The sequence below is a fragment of the Vulpes lagopus genome, chromosome 4 (assembly GCF_018345385.1).
Source record: "Vulpes lagopus strain Blue_001 chromosome 4, ASM1834538v1, whole genome shotgun sequence".
NCBI classification, from domain to species: Eukaryota; Metazoa; Chordata; class Mammalia; order Carnivora; family Canidae; genus Vulpes; species Vulpes lagopus.
Window position 1 is genome coordinate 113,677,074 of NC_054827.1, and position 25,583 is coordinate 113,702,656.

General features: G+C 39.3%; 1 protein-coding gene across 2 annotated transcripts in view; it reads right to left on the reverse strand.

Annotated features, from left to right (window-relative positions):
* Positions 1-24,063, reverse strand: part of BLM (BLM RecQ like helicase) — a 94,758-nt gene extending 70,695 nt beyond the window's left edge. For both annotated transcript variants that reach the window (XM_041751025.1, XM_041751026.1), the window contains exon 1: positions 23,468-24,063. In XM_041751025.1, coding sequence (XP_041606959.1) covers positions 23,468-23,757 — 290 coding nt within the window. In that variant the 5' untranslated portion in view covers positions 23,758-24,063. The remainder of the gene's footprint in view (positions 1-23,467) is intronic.
* Between the last annotated feature and the right edge of the window lie 1,520 nt (positions 24,064-25,583).

Below are 25,583 nucleotides of genomic sequence, written 5' to 3' on the forward strand. Positions count from 1 at the left end.
TGAAAGACTTACCTTCACTCTCCATTTCCCAACCCTCAATCATCTTTTCCTCATATAAATCTGGGTTCTATCCTGACCACAAAGCTAAACCCTTACTAGGGCCACTAACGATCCCTATATTACTTAATCCAATAGCCTTTTTTGACCCTTCTCTTTTCTGACCTCTTAATATATGACATAGTTGACTACATGCTCCTTTTTGAAACAGGAGCCTTCTATCAGACCCTCTTGACACAGTTTACTCCTACTCATCCTTCAGTATGTCATCTGAATCATTACTTCCTTAAGGAAAACCCGTATTTAGGGAGGAGGTTAAAAGCATGGGTTCTGAGCCAAAGTACATGGGTTTGTATCCTGGCTCTGCCATTTATTAGCTAAGTGCCCTTGGACACTGCCATTTAACCTCTCTGTCCCTCAGATTACTCATCTATACAATGCCCCCCCAACCTCAAGTGGTTGTTACGTGAATTTGAGCAAATCAGTATTTGTGAAGTGTTTGGAATGTTATCTGGGAGACAACAAGTATATAGATATCTGTGTTTGATAAAGAATAACTCCTCTATAATACACTTTTATGATAATAAATACCTCTTAATTGCAGCTCTTATCACAGTTGTAACTCTACATTCACTTTTGTAATTACTTGATTGGTTATTTCTTCTACTAGATTTTGAGTACTATGCAGATTGGGCCACTATTGGTTTTATAACCCACAGCATCTCTAAATACCTAGCGCTTTATTAACACTTATTAAATGAAAGAATAAAAAACAATTTTAAAGAATATAGAAAGGATGGTTCAAAGGACTTTATTTATTTGAAAGACTTATTTACTTATTCATCTGAGAGAGAGAGAGAAAGGGAGAATGAGAGAGTGCACACATGCATGGGGTGGGAGGTAAGGGGAGAGAGAGAGGGAGAGGGAAACTCAAACAGACTCAGCTCTAAGCATGGAGCCCAATGCAGTGTTCAGTCTCATGATCCTGAGATCACAGCCTGAACTGAAACCAAGAGTCAAGTGCTTAACCAACTGTACCACCCAGGTGCCACTCAAAAGAATAACTGTGATCAACTATGGCTTATGCCAGAAATATAAAGCTGTTTAATATTAAGTAAAACTATTAACACGTCATCTTAACAGTTTACTTAATAATAGTATGATCAGATCCATAGATTCTAAAAATATATTTCTATTGGGGTAAAAGATACATGTAGTAAAGTGCATTGATCTTAAATGTACCTCTCAATACAGTTTTTTTTTTATTTATTATTTATGTATTATAGTCACAGAGAGAGAGAGAGACAGGCAGAGACACAGGCAGAGGGAGAAGCAGGCTCCATGCACCGGGAGCCCGATGTGGGATTCGATCCCGGGTCTCCAGGATCGCGCCCTGGGCCAAAGGCAGGCGCCAAACCGCTGCGCCACCCAGGGATCCCAATACAGTTTTACTTATATATTCAATTATATAAATAACATTCAATTATAATATAGAATATCAGTAACACCTCAGTATGCTTTCTTGTTTTCTTTCCCAGTTAATATATCCTAGATATAACCACTACTTGACTCTATCACCAGTGATTAGTTTTGCCTATTCTTGAACTTCATTCATATACATAGAATAATACACTATGTACTACCAATGCATTTTTGAAAAGCCAGCTGATAAAACTCAAATCATTTCTAATAGGTAGACTGAAACACAGAATTAGAAATTGAAACCAAGGCCCATTATAATATATTTTACAGTAGGGATGAATCCATTAAAAATAGGGCCAAAAACCAAGGGTGTTCTCTTATTTTCACTCTCACATTTTCACATATTTGCCAATGTGAAAATATTCAAAAAGGAAAATACTAGAAGAGATGAGAATATCATTACATGTAGACAATATGATTATATACCAACACAATCCAAAGAAAATCAGTCATAACAATAGATAATTAAAACTTCAGCAAAGTGGTTAAATAAAAGATAAATATAAATCCACAGAAGGCAAGTGTATTCTTGTGTAGTGGTAATAGCTAACTAGAAAATCCAAATTTTAAAAAGCATTCAGTTAACAATAGCAATGAAAAGTATTAAACTACCAATTAACCTAACAAAAGATATACATCTTCATGATATAAAAAAAATGACCAAATATTACTAGGAGAAATAAAGAAAAATTGGAAAAATAGACAAATATTTCATATTCTTCAATGAAAGCTTTAAATGTCATTAAGATAGCAGTCTTTCATAAATTAATTCAAGAGTTTAACAAAATTCCAATTAAAACACCACAAGAATACAAAACTCAACAAAAATGCTTCTAAAGTTCTTTTGTCAAAAGCACAAGAATACTAAACAATATTGGGGCTGGAACCAGCATTAGAAATAAAATTATGTTAAATGTGACGGTAATTTAAAAGGCATGGTACTCATCTTTAAAAAAGAAAAACCTGGTCTCTAAAACGTAATGTTTAATGTGTGATGAGAAAAACATAACAAAATAGGGAAAATAATCAGTATTTAACAAGTGTTACTGGGATGTTCAGTAAGCAATATACTCTAGATCAGGAGCTGGCAAACTACGACAAACAGGCCAAATCTGGCCTGCAGCCAGGTTTTGTAAGCAATGTTTTCCTGAAATACAACTATGCTTATTTGTTCACATACTACCTATAGCTAGCTGCTTTAACACCATAGTTGCGTAGTTATGGCAGAGACTATCTGGTCTGCAAAGCCTAAAATGTTTACTATCTGGCTCTTTTTAGAAAAGATTTGTTGATAGTTGCTCTAGATTATTGTTGAGTAAAAAAATAATTATTAAATACATCAAATCCCTGATTAAAAGTAAAAAAAAAAATTGTCAGGCCAAAATCTTTAAAACTTTCTTTTAAAGATTTTATTTTTCATGAGAGACACACAGAGAGAGGCAGAGACATAGACAGAAGAAGCAGGCTCCTTGTGGGGAGCCCGATGCGGGACTCTATCCCTGGATCCAGGATCATGTCCTGAGCTGAAGGCAGATGCTCAACCGCTTGCTGAGCCACTTAGGTGCCCCTAACAGGCCAAAACCTAAATCAAAGCGGACAACTAGAGAGTTAAGGAGAGCACTGAAACTGCTTTTGTCCTAAGACAGATGTCTAAATCCTGAGAATCTGGATATCAATTTTGATAGCCTTGGAGGGAAAAGACAGAATGAAAGTTAGGCCTAACCAGGGGGGAAAGTCCCCCTATAAAATCGGCAACCCCAACGGCCTTATCATTTGGGAAAAGGTAAACTAATATTAAATCCCACTTCTTTTTTTTTTTTTTTTTTAATTCATGAAAGACACACAGAGAGAAAGAGGCAGAGACATAGGCAGAGGGAGAAGCAGGCTCCAGGCAGGGAGCCCGATGTGGGACTTGATCCTGAGACCGCGGATCACGCCCTGAAGCCAAGGGCAGGTGCTCAACCGCTGAGCCACCCAGGAGTCCCTTAAATCCCACTTCTATTGCTGGTGTTTGTAAGTGAATAGAAGTTACCAATTGAGAGGGGCTATGTGGGAAAGACCCTGAGATCACAAACCCAAGAATATTTTCAAATCAATTTTTACACCTGCATAATTTCTTAAAACTTCAAGTCATTAATTTAGATTGAAGTGATCCTAGCTCCAAAGTACCTGGCAGAAGCAAATGCAAAAACGTCTCTGGAGAAATATATATTTATTTTAGGGCTTAAATAATTTCCATAAATAATTTTTCAAGACAATGTGTAGCAAACACAGACAAAAATAGCCAAGCACACAAGGAAACAAGGCACCAGGAATGAGACCTTGCAGTAATAGAAATGGTCGAACAGGCATAAAAGTGTAAGGCAACTAAACTTATTATGTTTAGAAAAATCAAAGACAAGCTTGGAAATAACTGCAGTAAACAGAAAACTATAAAAATGATCTTGCCAAAAGGACTTCTAAAAATGAAAAATACAATAACCAAAACTAAGAATTCAATGAATGGATTTACCAATACACTATACACAACTAAAGAGATATTAGTAAATGGGAGGGAAAATCAGAAAAAAGTGTCCAAGATCCATCTCCAGGGATTTCTCACCTTCTTACCTGGTCCAAGCCTTTTGAGCAAAGGACATGTTAAGTCTTTGGCAGCTAGAGATAGCATGTCCCTCCAGAGAGATCTGGAGTCAGACGTCCCAAGAGACATCCCACAGTAATAAAGACAAAGCCCTCTCCTTTCTCTCCCTTGAGATATCTCCTTACATTTCAGGGTAATAAGCCTTAAGACACCCTCCCCATCTCACCCCAGGGTAGATCTGCCTACACCCTAAGGTAACAAGTAATCTCTCTGGAAGGAAGGATGTGCATATGTGTCAGCAATCCAGTGCTCAGAGTCTCTGGGTTTTGGAGTTCCTTTCCTGTGATGCACTAAACTGCATGTACGTACAGGTATCACCTAGTCTTTATTACCTCACCCTGTGGGAATCAGGGCACAAGAAACTGATGTAAGATATTGCTGGCTGTTTTTGCTGTAATAAATTGTCTATATCTCTGATCCAGGGGTCTTGGGTCTTGTCAGCACATATATAAATGTGTATATACGTGTGTATAAAAAACTATGACAAGGTAACTTACTAGTTTAAAAACAGGACAAAATCTAAGATCCTTCATGGTTTCTGACATAACAAATGCATACACAGAGAGATAAAGAAAACAGGTGGAAAATAAGAGAAGTTAAAAGACACAGAAGACACAGTGATTCTAACAGAAATCTAGTTCCAGAAAGAGGAGAAACTGAGGCAGAATTTATACTTAAAAAGATAACAGCTCAGATGTTTCCTCCAGAATCAAAGACATGAATCTTCAGATTCAAGAAACCAAACAAATTCTGAGCAGGATAGATAAAAAGAAATCCATACCAAAATACATCGTTGTGCAACATTTGAACAGAAAATTGATTTCTCTTCAGCAAAAATGAAAATCACTTTCCATGTGATGACAGAAAATAACCTAGAACTCTTTTCCCAGCAAAACTATCCTTCAAAAATTGAGATTGAATTATATACTTTAAAAGGATGAATTTTGTGATTTGTGAATTACATCTCAGTAAAGTTGTTACTTTTAAAACTGACTATAACAAAAGCAACAGGTAAGTGCTGAGGATGCAGAGAAATTGGAACCCTCATACACTGTTGTTGAGAGCATAAAATGGTACAGCTGTGTTGGAAAAGTCTGGCAGTATTTCAGAAGATTAAACACAGAGAAACCAGCAATTTCACTCCTAGATATATACTCAAAAGAACAGAAAACATGGATTCAAACAAATACTTGTACCTGAATGTTCACAGAGGCAGTATTCATAATACCAAAAAAGCAAAACAACCCATATGTCCATCCACTGATGAATGGAAAAATAAAACATAGGTATCCCTGTGAGGAAATATTTGGTCATACAAAGGAATATAGTACTGATTCATGCTACAATAATGAGAACCTTGAAATGTTACACTAAGGGAAAGAAGCCAGTCATAAGAACCACATATGATATGATATGATTTATTTATATATAATATTATATATATATATGATATATATTTATATGAAATGTCCAGAATAAGCAAAGCTGTATAAACAAAGTAGCTTGTGACTGCCTGGGAGTGAGGTGGTGATCAGATTGGGGGATGATGGTGAAGGGTTGGTTGTCTTTGGGTTGAGGAAAATGTTTTGAAATCAGTCGTGACAATGGCTGCACAAGTCTATGAACATAGTAAGAGCAACTGAGTTGTTCTCTAAATGGGTGAATTTTACACTATGTGAATTACCTCTCAAAGTTGTTAGGAAAGAAATCAAGGCAGGACGCCTGGGTTGCTCAGTGGTTGAGCATCTGAGTTCAGTCAGGGCATGATCCCAGGGTCCTGGGATCGAGTCCTGCATCAGGCTCCCCACAGAGAGCCTGCTTCTCCTTCTGCCTGTCTCTGCCTCTCTCTCTGTCTCTCTCATGAATAAATAAATAAATAAATGGTGCTGGGAAAATTGGACAGTCACATGCAGAAGAATGAAACTAGACCATTCGCTTACACCATACACAAAGATAAACTCAAAATGGATGAAAGATCTAAATGTGAGACAAGAATCCATCAAAATCCTAGAGGAGAACACAGGCAGCACCCTTTTTGAACTTGGCCACAGCAACTTCTTGCAGGATACATCTATGAAGGCAAGGGAAACAAAAGCAAAAATGAATTATTGGGACTTCATCAAGATAAAAAGCTTCTGCACAGCAAAAGAAACAGTCAACAAAACTAAAAGACAACCTACAGAATGGGAGAAGATATTTGCAAATGACATATCAGATAAAGAGCTAGTATCCAAGATCTATAAAAAACTTATTAAACTCAACAGCAAAGAAACAAACAATCCAATCGTGAAATGGGCAAAAGACATGAACAGAAATTTCACAGAGGAAGACACAGACGTGGCCAACAAGCACATGAGAAAATGCTCTGCATCACTTGTCATCAGGGAAATACAAATCAAAACCACAATGAGATACCACCTCACACTAATGAGAATGGTAAAAATTAACAAGACAGGAAACAACAATGTTGGAGAGGATGTGGAGAAAGGGGAACCCTCTTGCACTGTTGGTGGGAATGTGAACTGGTGCAGCAGCCACTCTGGAAAACTGTGTGGCTCAGAGTTAAAAATAGACCTGCCCTACTACCCAGCAATTGCACTGCTGGGGATTTACCCCAAAGATACAGATGCAGTGAAACGCCGGAACACCTGCACCCCGATGTTTATAGCAGCAATGTCCACAATAGCCAAACTGTGGAAGGAGCCATGGTGTCCATCGAAGGATGAATGGATAAAGAAGCTGTGGTCTACGTATACAATGGAATATTACTCAGCCATTAGAAATGACAAATACTCACCATTTGCTTCAATGTGGATGGAACTGGAGGGTATTATGCTGAGTGAAATAAGTCAACTGGAGAAGGACAAAGATTATATGGTCTCATTCATTTGGAGAATATAGTGAAAGGGAATAAAGGGGAAAGGAGAAAAAATGAGTGAAAATATAAGTGAGGGTGACAGAACGTGAGAGATTCCTAACTCTGGGAAATGAACAAGGGGTGGTGGAAAGAGAAGTGGGCGGGGGTTTGGGGTGACTCAGTGATGGGCACTGAGGGGGGCACTTGATGGGATGAGCACTGGGTGTTATGCTATATGTTGGCAAATTGAACTCCAATAAAAAAATTAAAAAATAAAATAAAATCTTAAAAAAAAAAGAAAAAAATAGAGCTGCCCTATTAGCCAGCAATTGCACTACTGGATGCCTTGATTGAAATCAAGGCAATATAAAAACATTTTCAGATCACCAAAACCAATAGTTTGCCACCAGTGACTCTCATTAAATGAGATTCTGAAGGAAGTATTTAAGGCAGTAGAAAAGTAAGCCTAGATGGAAATTCTCACATGATAGGTGGACTGAAGGAAGTCAAGAAAGTGGTAAATACATGACTAAATCTATGCAAGCCTTGACTGCACAAAGCAATAATAATAATGTCTTGTAGGGTGAAAAATAAAATAGTTGAAATACCCAACAGTAATGACACATAAGTGAGGTGCTCCAAGACCTCTGTGATTTAAGGGGTGTATGGTGTTGTTTAGTTTTAGACTTTGAGAGGACAAATATGCATGCTGCACATTCTAGGGTAACCACTAGAATGAAGAATAAAAATAGAATAACTTAAAATCTAGAAGGCGAAAATGAAATGATTAAAAAAACACACACACACACACACCTAAAAGAAAGCTATACAGGCTCCTAGGTGGCTCAGTTGGTTACGTGCCTGACTCTTGATTTTTGCTCAGGTCATAATCTCAGGGTGGTGGGATGGAGTCCCACATGGGGCTGTGCGCTCCGTAGGGAATCTGCTTGAGATTCTCTCCCTCTGCCCACCTGCCCCACTCATGCCTGCTCTCTCTCAAATAAATAAAGAAAATTTTTAACTTTATTTTTAAAATTTTTATAATTTTTTAATATGGAGAACTGAAGGTTTAATTTTAATTCCAGTATAGTTAACATACAATGTAATATTAGTTCTAGATGTACAATACAGTTATTCAAAAATTCTATATATTACTCAGTGCTCATCATGATAAGTGTACTCTTAAATCCCCATCACCTGTTTCATCCATCTTCCCACTTACCTCCCCTCCGGTAATCATCCATTCTCTATATTTAAGAGCCTGTTTTTTGGTTTATCTCCTTTTTCCTTTGCTCATTTGTAGAAGTAGCACTATTTAAAAAATAAGGGTTGGGCAGCTCGGGTGGCTCAGCGGTTTAGCACCGCCTTCAGCCCAGGGCCTGATCCTGGAGACCTGGGATCGAGTCCCACATTGGTCTCCCTGCATGGAGCCTGCTTTTCCCTCTGCCTGTATCTCTGCCTCTCTGCCTCTGTGTCTCTCATGAATAAATAAATAAAATCTTAAAGAAAAAAAAATAAGGGTTATCTCCAAATTAATCCATTTATTCAGTGCAATCCAAATCAAATAGCCAACAGGAGGTTTTTTAAATTCAATTAACTAACATATACTGTATTATTGGTTTCAGAGGTAGAATTCGGTGATTCATCAGTCTTATGTAACACCCAGCGATCATTACATCACGCGCCTTCCATCATGTCCAACTCCCAGTTACCCTACCCTCCACCCCTTCCCTTCCAGCTACTCTCCGTTTCTTTCCTATGATTAAGTCTTATGTTTTATCTTGTTTTATTTTTTCCTCTCTTCCCCTATAGTCCTCTGTTTTGTTTCTTAAATTTCACACATGAGTGATATATAATTGTCTTTCTCTGACTGACTTATTTCGCTGAGCATCATACCCTCTAGTTCATCTATGTCGTTGCAAACAGTAAGATTTCATTCTTTGTGATTGGCTGTCCACAATGTCCATTGTGGACATTGCTGCTATAAACATCGGGTGCAGGTGCCCCTTCGGATCACTACATTTGTATCTTTGGGGTAAATATCCAGTAGTGCAATTGCTGGCTAATAGGGCAGCTCTATTTTCAACTTCTTGAGGAACCTCCATACTGTTTTCCAGAGTGGCTGCACTAACTTGCATTCCCTCCAATAGTGTATGAGGGTCCCCCTTTCTCTGCATCCTTGCCAGTATCTGTTGTTTCCTGACTTGTTAATTTTAGCCATTCTGACTGCTGTGTGAGGTGTATCTCACTGTGGTTTTGATTTGTATTTCGCTGCTGCTGAGTAATGGTGGGCATTTTTTCATGTGTCTGTTGGCCATTTGTAGGTCTTCTTTGGAGAAATGTCTGTTAATGTCTTCTCCCCATTTCTTGATAGGATTATTAGTTCTCTGGGTGTCGAGTTTGATAAGTTCTTTATAGATTTTGGATACTAGCCCTTTATCTGATATGTCATTTGCAAATATCTTTTCCCACTCTGTTGGTTGTCTTTTGGTTTTGTCGACTGTTTCCTTTGCTGTGTAAAATCTTTTTATCTTGATGAAATACCAATAGTTCATTTTTGCCTTTGCCTTTGCCTTCGTTTCCCTTGCCTTTGGAGATGTGTCTAGTAAGAAGTTGCTGTGGCCAAGGTCACGAAAGCTGCTCTCTATATTCTCCTCTAGGATTTTGATGGATTCCTGTCTCACATTTAGGTCTTTCATCCATTTTGAGTCTATTTTTGTGTATGGTATGAGGAAATGATCCAGTTTCATTCTTCTGCATATGGCTGTCCAATTTCCCCAACACCATTTGTTGAAGAGACTTTTTTCCATGGGATATTTTTTCCTGTTTTGTCGAAGATTAGTTGACCATATAACTGAGGGTCCATTTCTGGATTCTCTATTCTGTTCCATTGATCTATGTGTTTTTGTGCCAGTACCACACTGTCTTGATGACTACAACTTCATAATAGAGCTTGAAGTCCAGAATTGTGTTTGGTTTTTTTTTTCCAACATTCCTCTATTAGGGGTCTTTTCTGGTTCCTTACAAATTTTAGGATTATTTGTTCTAACTTTGTGAAATAAGGTGATGGTATTTTGATAGGGATTGCACTGAATGTGTAGATTGCTCTAGGTAGCCTAAACATTTTAACAATATTTATTCTCCTAATCCATAAGCATTGAACGTTTTTCCATTTGTGTCTTCAATTTCTTCCATAACTGTTCTATAGTTCTCTGAGCACAGATCCTTTGCCTGTTAGTTTTATTCCTAGGTATCTTATGATTTTGTGTGCAACTGTAAATGGGATTGATTTATTCATTTCTCTTTCTTCTGTCTCATTTTTAGTGTACAAAAGTGCAACTGATTTCTGTGCATTGATTTTATATCCTGCCACTTTGCTGAATTCCTGTATGAGTTCTAGGAATTTTGGGGTCAAGTCTTCTGGGTTTTCCATACAGAATATCATGTCTCCTCTGCAAAGAGGGAGAGCATGACTTCTTTGCTGATTCGGATGCCTTTTATTTCTTCTTGTCGTCTGATTGTTGAGCCTAGGACTTCTAGTACTATGTTGAATAACAGTGGTGATAGTGGACATCTCTGCCATGTTCCTGACCTTAGGGGAAAAGCTCTCAGTTTTTCCCCATTGAGATTACCATTCTTGCTGTGGGCTTTTTTATAGATGGCTCTATGATATTGAGGTATGTTCCCTCTATCCCTACACTGAAAGTTTTAATCAAGAAAGGATGCTATACTTTGTGAAATATTTTTTCTGCATCAACTAGAGGATCATATGGTTCTTATCCTTTCCTTTATTAATGCAGTGTATCACACTGATTTGCAGATGTTGAACCACCCAGGAATAAATCCCCCTGGGTCATGGCAAATAATCCTTTTAATATACTGTTGGATCCTACTGACTAGTATCTTGGTGAGAATTTTGCATCCATGCTCATCTGGGATATTGGCCTGTAATTCTCCTTTGTGGTGGGGTCTTTGGTTTTGGGATCAAGGTAATGTTGGCCTCATAGAATGAGTTTGGAAGTTTTCCTTACATTTCTATTTTTTGAAACAGCTTCAGAAGAATAGACATTAATTCTTTTTTAAACGTTTGGTAGAATTCCCTTGGGGAGCCATCTGGCCCTGGACTCATTTATTGGGAGATTTTCGATGACTGCTTCAATTTCCTTACTGGTTATGGGTCTGCTCAGGTTTTCTATTTCTTCCTGTTTCAGTTTTGGTAGTTTATATGTCTCCAGGAATGCATCCATTTCTTCCAGATTCCCTAATTTTTGGCATATAATTGCTCATAAAATGTTCTTATAATTGTTTGTATTTCTTCAGTGTTGGTTGTGATCTTTCATTCATGATTTTATTTATCCGGGTCCTTTTTCTTTGCTTTTTGATAAGTCTGGCCAGGGGTTTATCAATCTTATTAATTCTTTCAAAGAACTAGCTTCTCATGGCATTGATCTGCCCTACTGTTCTTCTGGTTTCTATTTCATTTATTTCTGCTCTAATCTTTATTATTTCTCTTCTCCTGCTGGGGTTAGGCTTTACTTGCTGTTCTTTCTCCAGCTCTGTTAGGTGTAAGGTTAGCTTGTGTATTTGAGACCTTTCTTGTTACTTGAGAAAGGCTCATATTGCTATAAACTTCCCTTAGGACCACCTTTGGTGCATCCCAAAGGTTTCGAACAGCTGTGCTTTCATTTTCATTTGTTTCCATGAATATTCTTAATTCTTCTTTAATTTCCTGGTTGACCCATTCATTCTTTAGTAGGATGCTCTTTAGTTTACATTTATTTCTTTCCAAATTTCCTCTTGTAATTGAGTTCCAGTTTCAAAGCATTGGTCTGAAAATATGTAGGGAATGATCACAATCTTTTGGTACCAGTTGAGACCTGATTTGTAACCCAGTATGTGATCTATCCTGGAGAATGTTCCATGTGCACTCGAGGAGAATGTGTATTTTGGTGCTTTAGGATGGAATGTTCTGACTATATCTGTGAAGTCCATCTGGCCCAGTGTGTTATCAATGCTCTTGTTTCATTGTTGATCTTCTGCTTAGATGATAGGTCCGCTGCAGTGAATGGGGTGTTAAAGTCCACTACTATTATTGTATTATTATCAATGTGTTTCTTTAAATTTTGTTATTAATTGGCTGCTTCCGTGTTAGGGGCATAAATATTTACAACTGTTAGATCTTCTTGTTGGAGAGTCCCTTTAATAATGACATAGTGTCCTTCCTCATCTCTTATTACAGTCTTTGGTTTAAAATCTAATTTGTCTGATAGAAGAATTGTTACCTCAGCTATCTTTTGATGTCTATTAGCATTATAAATGGTTTTCCACCCTCTCACTTCAAGTCTGGAGGTGTCTTTGGGTCTAAAATGAGTCTCTTGCAGATAGCATATCTATGATCTTGCTCTTTTTTTTTTTTAATCCAATCTGATACCCTGTGTCCTTTGATTGGGGCATTAAGCCCATTTACATTCAAAATAACTATTGAAATATATTAATTTAGTGTCATTATATTACATGTAAAGTCACTGTTTTTGTATACTGTCTCTGTCCCTTTCTGATCTATGTAACTTTTGGGCTCTCTCTTCACTTCAAGGACCCTTTTAAAACTTTCTGTAGGGCTGGTCTGGTGATCACAGGGAGTGTGCTTGAGATTCTCTTCCTCTGCCTCTCTCCCTGCTCACATGCACTCTCTCAAACAAATATAAATCTTTTTTAAAAAGCTATAAAAATTAAGAACTTAGGAAACAACAGATCTTGGTGAGGATGTGGAGAAAGGGAAACCGTCTTACACTGTTGGTGAGAATGCAAACTGATGCAGCCACTCTGGAAAACAATATGGAGGTTCCTCAAAAAGTTAAAAATAGAGCTACCCTATGACCCAGGAATTACACTACTAGGTATACAAACATAGTGATTCAAAAGAACACCTGCACCCCAAGGTTTATAGCAGCAATGTCCACAATAGTCAGACTATGGAAAAAGCCCAGATGTTCACTGGCAGATGAATGGATAAAGAAGATGTGTTGTGTGTGTGTACATAGGAATATTACTCAGCCATCAAAAAGAATGAAATTTTGCCATTTGCAATGACACAGATGGAACTAGAGGGTACTACGCTAAGCAAAATAAGTCAGTCAGAGAAAGACAAATACCATATGATTTCATTCATATGTATAATTTAAGAAACAAAACAGGGCGGCCCCGGTGGCGCAGCAGTTTATCGCCACCTGCAGCCCAGGGCGTGATCCTGGAGACCCGGGATCGAGTCCCACGTCAGGCTCTCTGTGTGGTGCCTGCTTCTCCCTCTGCCTGTGTCTCTGCCTCTCTCTCTCTGTCTCTATGAATAAATAAAATAAAATCTTAAAAAAAAAAAAAGAAACAAAACAGATGAACATAGGGGAAAGCAAGGAAAAATTAAGATGAAAATTAAGTGGGAGGCAAACCAAGAGACACTGAAATCTAGGGAATAAACTGAGGGTTGCTGGAGGAGAGGTAGGTGGAGGTTTGGGGGTAAATGGGTGATGGACATTAAGGAGGGTACATGATGTAATGAACACTGGGCGCTATTTGAAACTGATGAATCACTAAATTCTACCTCTGAAACTTAAAAAATAAAAAAGCTATAAAAAAAAAGAAGAGAAAAGAAAAATATAATACAAATTAAGAGAGAAGTTAGTAGTAGATTTAAATCCAAATATTTGTTAGTTATAATAAATATAAACTGACAAATTACTTTGGCTAAAAAATATTATCTGAACTTAAAAATGAAATCTATTATATTATATTTGTTATTTGTTAGAGGCATGTCTAAAACAGGAGATGTATAGAAAACTGAATGTAAGATGAAAAAATAGGTAAAAACTCCCCAGAAGAAAGCTGAGACTGCTACATTAATATCAGACAAAATCGATTTTAAGACAGAAAGCCTTACTAGAGATAAAGAGGGTCACTATATAATGAATTTAATTCACCAGAAAGATATAACAACTTTAAATCTGTATGGCCCATAAAATAACTGTAAAATACATGAACCAAAACTGATAGAATTATAAGAAACAGGAAAAGACTATAATTAGATTTAAAATGACCTCTCAGTAATTGCGAGAATAAGTAACTAAACAGTAACAACCCTGAAGATTTGAATAACACAACCTTTACAACTTATAAAATGTGCATTTTTTTCAAGAAGAGATGCTTACAGAAGCTGACCGTGTACTAGGCCATAAGGCAAGTCTCAGTAATTACAATGGACTGAAATCACAACATGTTTTCCAACCCAATATAATTATGCCACAAATCAATAATTGGAAAAAGTAACTGTTTTAGTATCCATTGATGATTCACGCCTGAAGAAATAATAGTATGACTGTAAACAGTAGGATTGTGTAATGATGGTTTTCATAACCCCATCCATCATTCTTTGTATTGGCATCATCGTTCAGCAGCTGACATGCTACTGTAAAGAACTTTCCTTTCTCCCCTATTTGCTTTTTATCATCAGGATTCTTAATGTATTTGGTGGGTTGTAATCCATTACTGTCATTATTTTCACGCTCAAGTAGTTTCGTATTTGATTAGCGGAGCTCCTTCAAGCTGGCTCCTGAATCCTTTTTTATTTTTAATTGTGCTAAAATACATGTAATATAAAATTTACCATCTTAATCATTTTTAAGCATACACTTCTGTGGAATAAGTATATTCACACTGTCACACAACCAATTGCCAGAACTTTTTCATCTTGCAAAACTAAAACTCCATACCTGTTAAACAGTAACTTTCCCCTTCCCCGGCCCCTAACAATTACCATTCTTTCTGCTTCTATGAATTTGACTACTTCGGAGGACCATACAGTATTGTCTTTTTGTGACTGGCTTGTTTCACTTGGCATATTGTCTTCAAGGTTTATTCACACTGCAGCATGTGTCAGAATTTCCTTCCTGTTTAAAGTTTAATGATATTTCATTGTATGGCTCTAACACATTTTGTTTATCCATTCTTCTGTCCATGGACATTTGGGTTGTTTCCACTTTTTGGCTATTGTGAATAATGTTGCTGTGAACATTTGTGTACAAATATCTCTGAAATTCTGCTTTCAATTCTTTTGGGTCTATACCCAGAAGTGGAATTCCTGGATCCTATGCTAATTCTATTATTTTTAAAAAAGATTTTATTTATTTATTCATGAGAGACACAGAGAAAGGCAGAGACATAGGCAGAGAAAGAAACAGGCTCCATGCAGGGAGCCCGATGTGGGACTAGATTCCAGGACTCCAGGATCACGCCCTGGGCCAAAGGCAGGGGTTCAACCACTGAGCTACCCAGATGTTCCTAATTCTATTATTTTTAATTTTTGTGGAATAGTCATACTATAGTTCACAGTAGCTGCACCATTCTACATTCCCAGCAACAGGGCACAATTTCTCCACATCCTCACCAATACTTGTTATCGTCTAGGTTTTTTTCATGGTAACCATCCTAGTGAGTGTGAAATGATATCTTGTGTCTTTGATTTGCATTTTTCTAATAAATTAGTGATGCTGAGCATCTTTTCATGTGCTTTTTGGCCATCTGTGTATCTTCTTTGACAAAATGTCCATTCAAATCCTTTGTCTACTTTTAACTGAGTTGTTTGTTTTTAAGGAACTATAGGAGGTTTTTTTTTTTTAAGATTTTATTTATTTATTTGAGAAGCAAAAGAGAGCTGAGGAAGAGGGAGAGGGAGAGGGAGAGGCAAACTTCCTACTGGGCAGGAAGATGCAGGGCTTGATCCCAGGACCCTGGGATCATGACCCAAGCCAAAGGCAGATGCCTAACCACTGAGTCACTCCTATGCCCCGAACCATAGGGGTTCTTCATTCTGGAGTAGGGGACGGGGAACAGAAGGGAGGCAATTTTAAAGAGACATAAAACTTTTGGGGGAGATGAATATGTTGACAAACCTGACTGTAGTGATGATATCTCCTATCAAACTGATCAAATTGTACACTTTACAGGGTTATCTGGATGGCTCAGTTGGCTGAGCAACTGAGTCCTGATTTTGGCTCAGGTCATGGGAGGATTGTGCCCCGCATTTGACTCTGCACTCAGCAAGAAGTTGGCTTGGGATTCTTTCCCTCTCCCTCTGCTCCCACCCCCCTCCACCCCTACTTGCATGCACATGCACTCTCTCAAAAAAAAAAAAAAAAAAAAACCAAAAAACAAAAAACACCCTAATTATATGCAGTTTATTGTAGATCAATAAAGCTGCTTTAAAACAACAAAACAAAACCCAAAGACCTCTAGAAAAGTTTTGGGGAAATTTTATTTCACTTTAGCCCTTCAACAGCTAAAGGCAGATGACTAAACCAACCATTGTAAGAATACAAAGTAACTAAGAAAAAAATAATTTGGAAGTTTTCCTTCATTTCCTATGCTCTGAAACAATGTATTTTAACACTGGGATTATGTGGACTCCTAAAATTTTCAACAGAATTTCTCTGTGAAACCATTTAGATCTAGTGTTTTGTTTCCAATGGGACAGTTCTTTCATAACCTCATTCTATGAAAATTGAGTTATTTAACTCCCATCTTCGCTGGCGTCAATTTTGGTAAATTGTATTTTCTTAAATTGTTTTTTCATTTCATTTGAATTTTCAAATTCATTTAACACAGAAGTATGCAAATTAATATTATTAAAACTTTTTTTTTTCCACTTGTCATTTGTTATTTTGTATTTGTGATTTCTCCCAAAGTTGCTCAGGTCATGATCCTGGGATCTGGGATTGAGCTCTGCATCAGGCTCCCTACGAGGAGCCTGCTTCTCCCTCTGTCTATGTCTCTGCCTCTCTCAGTTTGTGTCTCTCATGAATAAATAAATCTTAAAAAAAAAAAAAAACTAAGATTATTATTTCTCAATCAGATGTTTCTCTGTTCTTCATCTCATTAACCTATTTCAATCTTTATTATTTTTTATTCTTTTGTGCTTTTGTTTTACTTTGTCTTTTAAATTGAGGGTTTTTTTTTTTAAGATTTTATTTATTTTTTCATGAGAGACAGAGAGAGAGAGGCAGAGACACAGGCAGAGGGAGAAGCAAGCTCCACACAGGGAGCCCGACGTGGGACTCGATCCTGGGTCTCGGGGATCCCGTGCTGGGCTGACCACTGAGCCACCCAGGCTGCCCCAATTGAGCGTTTAATTTTCCACATGAAAGGGTCTTTTTGCTTTTTTAAAATTTCATTTTAAATTTCTTGTTTTGTTATATAGTGATAAGGACTGTTTGTAACACTTCTACTTTATGGAAATTACTAATCTTCCTTGCAACTTAACAGGTGAACTGTTTTTATGAATGTAAATGTACACTTAAGAAAATAGATCATGGGGTCCCTGGGTCACTAAGCACCTGAGTCTTGGTTTCAGATCGAGTCATGATCTCAGAGTCCTGAGATAGAGCCCTGCCTCTGGCTCCATGCTCAGCCCAGAATCTTTCTCCCTCTCCCTCTTCCTCTCTTCTACCACCCTCTCAAATAAATAAAATCTTAAAAAAAAAAAATAAAGTTTCTGGAGAATAATATAGAATAACTTCTAAGAGATTTCTCAGTTAAGATACAAAAAGCACTAACAAGAAAAATAATTGAATTACATTTTAATTTAAGAATTTTTTACGTGTCAAATAGCTTTTAACAGCGCCAAGACTTTTGAGACAACAGAATATAAAGAAAAGCAAGGTAATGGCTGCACAAAAGTCAGGATAATGGTTATCTTTGGGGTAGAGGATAAGATGGGGTAGACACAGAGGCCTCTGACGGTGTTAGTTACATGCTATTTCTTACCTGAGACCTAGGTACAGGGGTATTTGTTTTGACAAATATGTTATTAAGCTATTTTGGGGGTGACCAGAGACTACCCCCTCACTTTCGGTGATTCACTGAAACAACCTGCAGACTCAGCATGTAGTCTTATTTACAGCTAAAATCTATTACAGCTACAAAGAGCAGGAACACACAGCTGGATGTGCAAGGACACACAGCGAAATCAGCAAGAGGAAGAGACCCATCGGGGCTGTATGACTGTTCTCTACCTCCCAAGGAGCACTCTTGCTCTCTCAGGGAAGATGCAGCAAGGTGTGTGCACCATTTCTGCCCCAGGAAACCTGTCAGAGACTCAAAATCTAGGGTTTTTCCTGGGGGCTGGTCACACAGGAACCGCTCCTCTGCCCACCAAAAATTGAGACTCTCAGAATGAAAGCTGGTGTTAGTATCTCAGGTAGGCAAAACAACCATATTGGCTTAGGAAAGGTTTTAAAAGCCAAGTTCCCACTCATCAGCCAAGAAGCAATCTTGTAAGCAGGTCTCTCTAAAGGTAAGTTTCAGGCTTACTATGTGAATTCATTCCTGCACAGCTTATGTAGATGTTTTTTGCACTTTCCTCTATGATATTTCACAATAAAAGATGCTTAAAAATGGTTGACCAAAATATACTAAGTCTATGTTTAAAAGCCACAAAGAATATTTACAATACATGTAACTGACAAATAAGTAGTGTATGGAATGTATAAACAATTCCTACAAAATAATGAGATAAAGGCAAGACAGCTGCAAAGAAAGACAAGAAAACTTGGACACTTAAAAATAAGGAAACAGTCCAGAAACACAAGGCACTCAACTTCACTAATAATCCAGGGAGTTAAAACCACAAGAAAATACTATACATATGTTTACTAAATGGGAAAAAATTACAACACAGTATCAAATCTTAGCAAGAATGTGGGGCAATGGAATTCTCACAGGCTAGTAGGAGGGAGCGCAACAACTTTTGAAAAACAATTTGACCTTATATAGGAAGGTAAAAAGGAAACATACTCTGACCCAGGACTTCTCTTAATCACATATACAAACTAATGAACACATATAAGAACATTCACAACAAACATCAATAGCCATAACCTGAAAACAATGCAAATGCCATCAAAAAGCAGGATGGATAAAAATAAACCAAAACCAAAAAGACACGATGGATAAACTGTGGCACAATCACACAAAGGAGTATTCTACAGCAATCATGAATTTTTATTAAAAATTATTTCAAAAATTTAAAAAAACTATATCCACAGTATGAAAGACTCTCACAAACATAATGTTGAACCAAACAAGACAAAGTAGAAATACATAAACTCTCAAAACCAGGTAAAACTGAACTACATTATTTATGGATGCATGTATAAGGTAAATGATGAAGGTAAGAAAATTATCACAAAAATCACAATAGTTCTCTCTAGTGTGGGGAGGAGGTTATGATGAGGGAAGGCACACTCCTGGGGCACCAGTAATATCCTATGTCTTGATTTGTTTAATGGTTATGTGTAATTATCATTTTACAGTCATCGTTATGTTTAATAAACATAGTTTATTTAGTTTTAATGTATAATTAAGCTATAATTTTTTAAACTTTGTAATTTTAAAATAATTATTTTTAAATTGTATATATTTACACTAAGTACTTCCTAAGATACTATGTATCTTCTTTCTCAAAAAATTTCTTTGAGAAGACATGGGGTGGCTCTGTAGGTTAAGCATCTGACTCTTGGTTTCAGCTCAGGTCATGATCTCAGGGTCCTGCAATCAAACTCCGAATCATACTCTGCACTCAGCTCAGTGTCTGCTTTGAATTCTCCCTTCCTCCTCCTCTTCCTCTGCCCCTCTCCCCACATGCACGTGCTCTCTCTGTCTCTTTCTTTTTTTTTTTTTTTTAATTTTTTTATTTATTTATGATAGGCACACAGTGAGAGAGAGAGAGAAGCAGAGACATAGGCAGAGGGAGAAGCAGGCTCCATGCACCGGGAGCCCGACGTGGGATTCGATCCCGGGTCTCCAGGATCGCGCCCCGGGCCAAAGGCAGGCGCCAAACCGCTGCGCCACCCAGGGATCCCTGTCTCTTTCTAAAATAAATAAACTTTTAACACAAAATTTCTGAGAAAAGTTACCAAAAACAAATAAATTAATATTAAAAACATACAAAGAACATCCAATTTCCCATGAACGAATGATCAGAGTGTAAACACACAGTTCACCAAAATACAGACACTAAATAAACTTACGAAAAAACATTCTTTTCTAATAATTAATAGCATTAAGCAACACTGCATACCTATTAAGCCAAGGAGAGTGCAATACTGTGATAATTTATAAGATAAATGACAACCATGAAGAGTAGCTACATGGAATGATTTAATATTGGAAAAACAAAAGACTAAATTATTAGTACATTACGCTTACAGCTAAGAAATCTGTATAGCTAAAATTTGGAAAGGACTCATGACAAAGGAAAATAGCTGATGTGGTTGAAGGACAGGACTGTGGCTGCAATATTTTTTCCTTGATATTGTGGGTGTGTTTCATTAAGATACAGGAATTTTTAAACAAAGTAAATGCAATAGGTCCTTGCAATTTTTTTTTTTTTTTTACAGATTTTATTTATTTATTCATGAGAGACACAGAGAGCGGCAGAGACACAGGCAGAGGGAGAAGCAGGCTCCCTGCACGGAGCCCAATGTGGGACTTGATCCCAGGACCCCAGGATCATGCCCTGGGCTGAAGGCAGACACTTAACCACTGAGCCACCCAGGTGCCCCAGGTCCTTGCAATTCTAGAGAATAAAGTCCTTACGTCATAACCCCAAGACCTTCCACAAGGTGACTTCAACATGTATCTTTTACTCGGTGCCACGCACCATGCTGGGCACTGGAGTACAGAGACAGGCAAGACATAATTACTCCCCTCAACAAGCTTCTAGGCTGGCAGGAAACAGACATGTCAACAAATAATTACCACCCAACGAAGTAAGTCCCACAAAAAAGTCTCTTCTTAAAAGTCTATGACTTCCCACATGATCAGACCCATAAATACAGAGAACAAATTAATGGTTGCCAGAGAGGAGGGGTCGGGGGATGGGCAAAATGGGTGAAGGGGAGTGGGAGGTCCAGGCTTCTAGTTAGGAAATGAATAAGTCACAGGGATCAAAGCTACCTCACAGGGAATATCATCAATGATGCTGGAATAGCCTTAGGTGGTGAAAGGTGGTAGCTACACTGGCAGTAATCACAGCATGAAGTCTAGAGTTGTCAAATCACTATGCTGTACACCTGAAACAAATGTAACATTGTGTCAACTACAATTTAAAAAACAAAATGGAAAAAAAGGGGGGGGGCAAGTGGGGGCCAGTCTACAGCTTCCCTGATGAAGTAAAAACTCAGGAAAATCACAGAGCTTTCCAAAGAACACTGAATTGAATCTTGAAGGACAGGTGAAAGCTTCCAGACAGACTGGAGGTGTGAAGGGTGTCTATGCAGTATTTGTGCCAAGTCTGAGGTAGAAGAGGAGGTGGCTAGAGAAGGAGCCTGCTTAAAGACATGCTACAGGCAATGGAGAACCACCAGCACTTTTAGAATTTAGTTCCCAAGAGTACTTTGCAATTATCTTGGGCCTCTTTGTTCTATCCTTTCTTCCCTTAAAAGAAATATAATACACACACACACACACATTATATATTAGAATATATATTTAGTTAAAATTAGTATTAAAATGTATTTGAGGGCAGCCCCGATGGCGCAGCATTTTAGCACTGCCTGCAGCCCGGGGTGTGATCCTGGAGATCTGGGATCGAGTCCACATCAGGCTTCCTGAATGGAGCCTGCTTCTCCCTCTGCCTGTGTCTCTGCCTCTCTCTCGCTCTCTCTGAATAAATAAATAGATAAATCTTTAAAAAAAATAAAATAAAATGTATTTGAGAATATATGTTGGAATATTTAAAATTAGTATTAAAATATATTTATTTTTATATATCATGTATTTCTTTTAATTTTAAATATTTCAAACATAAAAAAAATGATACCCATGTACCCAGCAACTAAATTTAAGAACTCAAATTCTCTACTCTCTCTACCCTCATAGATAATACTATCTCAAAGTGGATGCCTACGATTTCTCTGTACATTGTTCTTTCACTGCATATCTAACACCATGGGCTTTGCCCAGTTTTTAAACTCTGGGTTTCCTTATCAGTAAAATGAAGGCAGTAGCTACTTCTCCCAGTTAGTGGATTAGAAATAGAATGTATATGGTGGCTATCATGGTGACTGGCACTGAAAAGAACTCAAGACCCAGAAATTTCATTCCCTCCTCCTAGACCATAAGCTACTCTCCAAAAGCAGCTTTGGTAACAAAATGTTGGTTCAATTTCGTTATTATTATTATTAATTTATTAATGAGAAACGCAGAGAGAGGCAGAGACTTAGGCAGAGGGAGAAGCAGGCTCCCTGCGGGGAGCTCGATGTGGGACTCAATCCCAGGACCCTGGGATCATGAACTGAGCCAAAGGCAGACACTCAACCACTGAGCCACCCAGGCCTCCTGGCTCAATTTAGTTCTATTTATATTCCCCAAACGCAATACTTCTGCCTCTCCCTTCCCAATTGCTGACCTTTACCATGCTCTCTGCCATTACTGCCCGTTAACCTTGACAGGGACACAAATGCTACTTATCTATTATCTACACTGGTGACACCAGGAGCTGTCAGGCCATTAAATGTCCAAAGTGCTGAGTAACCTGAGAGCAGGTGGGGCGTATCGGAGAAAGTCTGGTGTCGCGGAAGATGCCTTGGAGTCAGGCAGCTCAACAAAGGGACAACCTCTTGATGCTTCAGATTCTTCTAGTCAAAAATCAGGACAATTTCACCTACTTCTCTGGATACTGGTGATAACAGAACCCTAACTATGTACCAAGTACTCTTTGAAGCATTTATTGCATATACTAAGCCATTTAATCCCAACAAAACCTCCAGGGTGTAGAAGAAATAATCCTCCCCATATGACAGAAGGAAAGGAAGGCACTGAGTGACGAGTGGGACAGGCACTGAGCTGTTGCGTGGAAGGGCTGGGATCCGACCCCCCCCCCCCCCCGCAATGGGATGCACTCTGCATCCTTAACCACTCCCCAGTGCGGAGGTGGGGTGGAGCTGCATTTGTAAGACAACGGGTCCCAAGCACGAGGCACGCAGTGCACCCAAAACAACAGCAGCCCGGCACGTGACCGTGGAAGGGTCCGGGACGAGGAGAGCGTTTTGACGTTCCGGGGGAGATGGACAGCACCGGGGTTCTGGGCTAGGATCACCAGTGACCGCTCTATGCCGGGCACCCCTGCAAGTGGGCACCGGAGTACGCGAACAAGACCGGGGCTAGACCGGCTCTTTCCTCGACGCCCAGGGCGACCCTGGACCACCCCCGGGCCTCTGCTCGCGGGTCCGCGAATACGCGTGCTTCTCTGCTCTTCCCCCCTGGGCTGCTAGCCGCTACGGAGAGCTCTGCGGGCCTCGCCGCGCGGGGGGTGGCGGGCAACGGGGAAACCGACGAGCCTCCCTCTCTGGCCCCGGAGCCGGGTCGCCGGGTCGCCGGGAGCGGGGATGGGCCGGGCTAGGGCTCGGGCCCCAAGCCCGTAGGTCCGAGCGCGCTGCACTCACCTTTCGCGCTGGCTCACAGCTGGCAAAACCTCGGTCCAAACTCCCCGCGCCGCCTCCGCAGCCTCCGTGCCGCGCGCCAGCTCACTGCGCGCCGGAAGCCGGCCGATCCCGATTGGCTGCTTCCTGGGGAAACCGACCAGTGGCGTCGTCGCGTGGCACTTGTCCCCGCCCCCGGGGGCTGCCGGGGCCGGATCTTGCCAATGCCCAATCAGAACCCGGAAAGCGAGGTCACGTGACGACGACGCCCCCGCCCCCGGGCTTCCGGGATTCTCGCGATGTTTGTTTTCCATGTGTATTTTGGTGTCGGTGGAGGTTTTGAATGGGGGGATTAGGAAACCCGGCTGTGGCGGGAGTGAGAAACCCCGGAGTTTGAGAGGAGCGTGAGGCAATTCCACAGGCCAGGCGGAGGGTTTGGCGGATTGTCCCCTCTACCTCCTTGCAACGCTGGCCTCCCCCCACCCCCCAGCTCCCGAGCGGGAGCGACTGTAAATTGTGATCGACGGGTAAGGGTCGCAAACTCAGAGGGCTCGGGGACGTGTGCAGGACCCGAGGGAGAAGCCACGCCGGACTGTGGGCTCTGTGATGCCAGATTTTTTTTTTTCCTTCCCTTCCTTCTCCCCCCCCATCTCTTTTCCCTTCCTCCCTCCCTTTCTCCCTTCTTTCCTTTCTCTAAGAAAAGTTGAAAATGTGTTTATGTGTGAAATCTGCTGATTTTAAAATGCTACAAAAATAACATGCTGCAGTCAAACAAAACACATTGGGAAAAAGCAAAAGCAGGTTTAAAAAAATTTTTTTAAAGATTTTATTTATTCATGAGAGACCCAGAGAGAGGCAGAGACACAGGCAGAGGGAGAAGCAGGCTTCCTGCAGGGAGCCCGACGGGGGACTCCATCCCAGAACTCCAGGATCACGACTTGAGCTGAAGGCAGATGCTCCACAACTGAGCCACCACTGAGCCACCCAAAAGCAGGTTTTTAATACCAAAATGGCTACCTAGGAAGCGGGATAGAGACAAAGTACAAGGTATTAAAATCTACCAAAAGAGAAAGCTCTTAACACTTAGACTCAAAAGGTACCACCCAGAATGATAAGTAGGATCCGTGCTGACACTTGCACATGGATGACAAGAGTTATAGGAACACTGGTTGAGGTTTTAGGAGCACCCAGGAGGGACACACACACACACACTCGCAGTGTTAAGTAAGACTCTAAGAGATAAATAGGAGGTAAGATTTGGAGGCAAAGGCCAGGAAATGGGAAAGACCACAGTAAGGTACCTTAGAGGAAATGTCAGGAAAATGAGCAAGGGACAGAGATAACACTTGAGAGGAAACAGAGACCAGATCTCAGTTTAGACTTCACCGGAAAGGTAAATGGCAATTGTTGGATCTGGGGACAAGTAGGATAGGGAGAGCCTTGTTCACTAATTTTAAGGAAACCCAACGACTTTACATTTATGTACATATATATGTATCTCCACCACCTAAATCAAGGTATATACCATTTCCAGCACCTGGTATGGTTCCCTTGGGAGCTTCCCATCTCTCTGTGTCCTGAGAGGTAATCTGGTATCACACAGTGTATACTCCTCCATATCTGCCTTTTTTGGATCAACATAATATCTGTGAGCTTCATTTATATTGTGTGTACCAGTGACTCATTCTCTTTTATTACTGCAGAATGTAGAGAAAATTCGTGAAAACTTTGAAATGGCCCCCCAATAGTACTTTTTTTGTCCAATGAAAAATAAGGTGTTGCCTAGCACATCCTCAGGGAGAGCTGATTCTATGTGGGCTCTACACCTTTCATTGTCTTCAATATAAAGAACTCTGCAAGGTTTTTCAAAAAATGATTCTTGTCTATAGAAATGCAAACTATGTCCAGTGGAATGCATTGAATTATTGTTGATTTCATTAGTTCTGCCAGTTTTGCAAGATATTTCATTATTTCTCATTGAACTACAGTATATATGTGCAGTACTTTGAATTATCCTTTAAATCAGTTGTAATATCTTTCCGGATCTCATTAAGGAGTTAAATAAAACCTTTGACATGTGTTTATCTATATCTTTATGAGAGTCATGATTATACTTTGTTTTAAAAATTATTCTTTAACA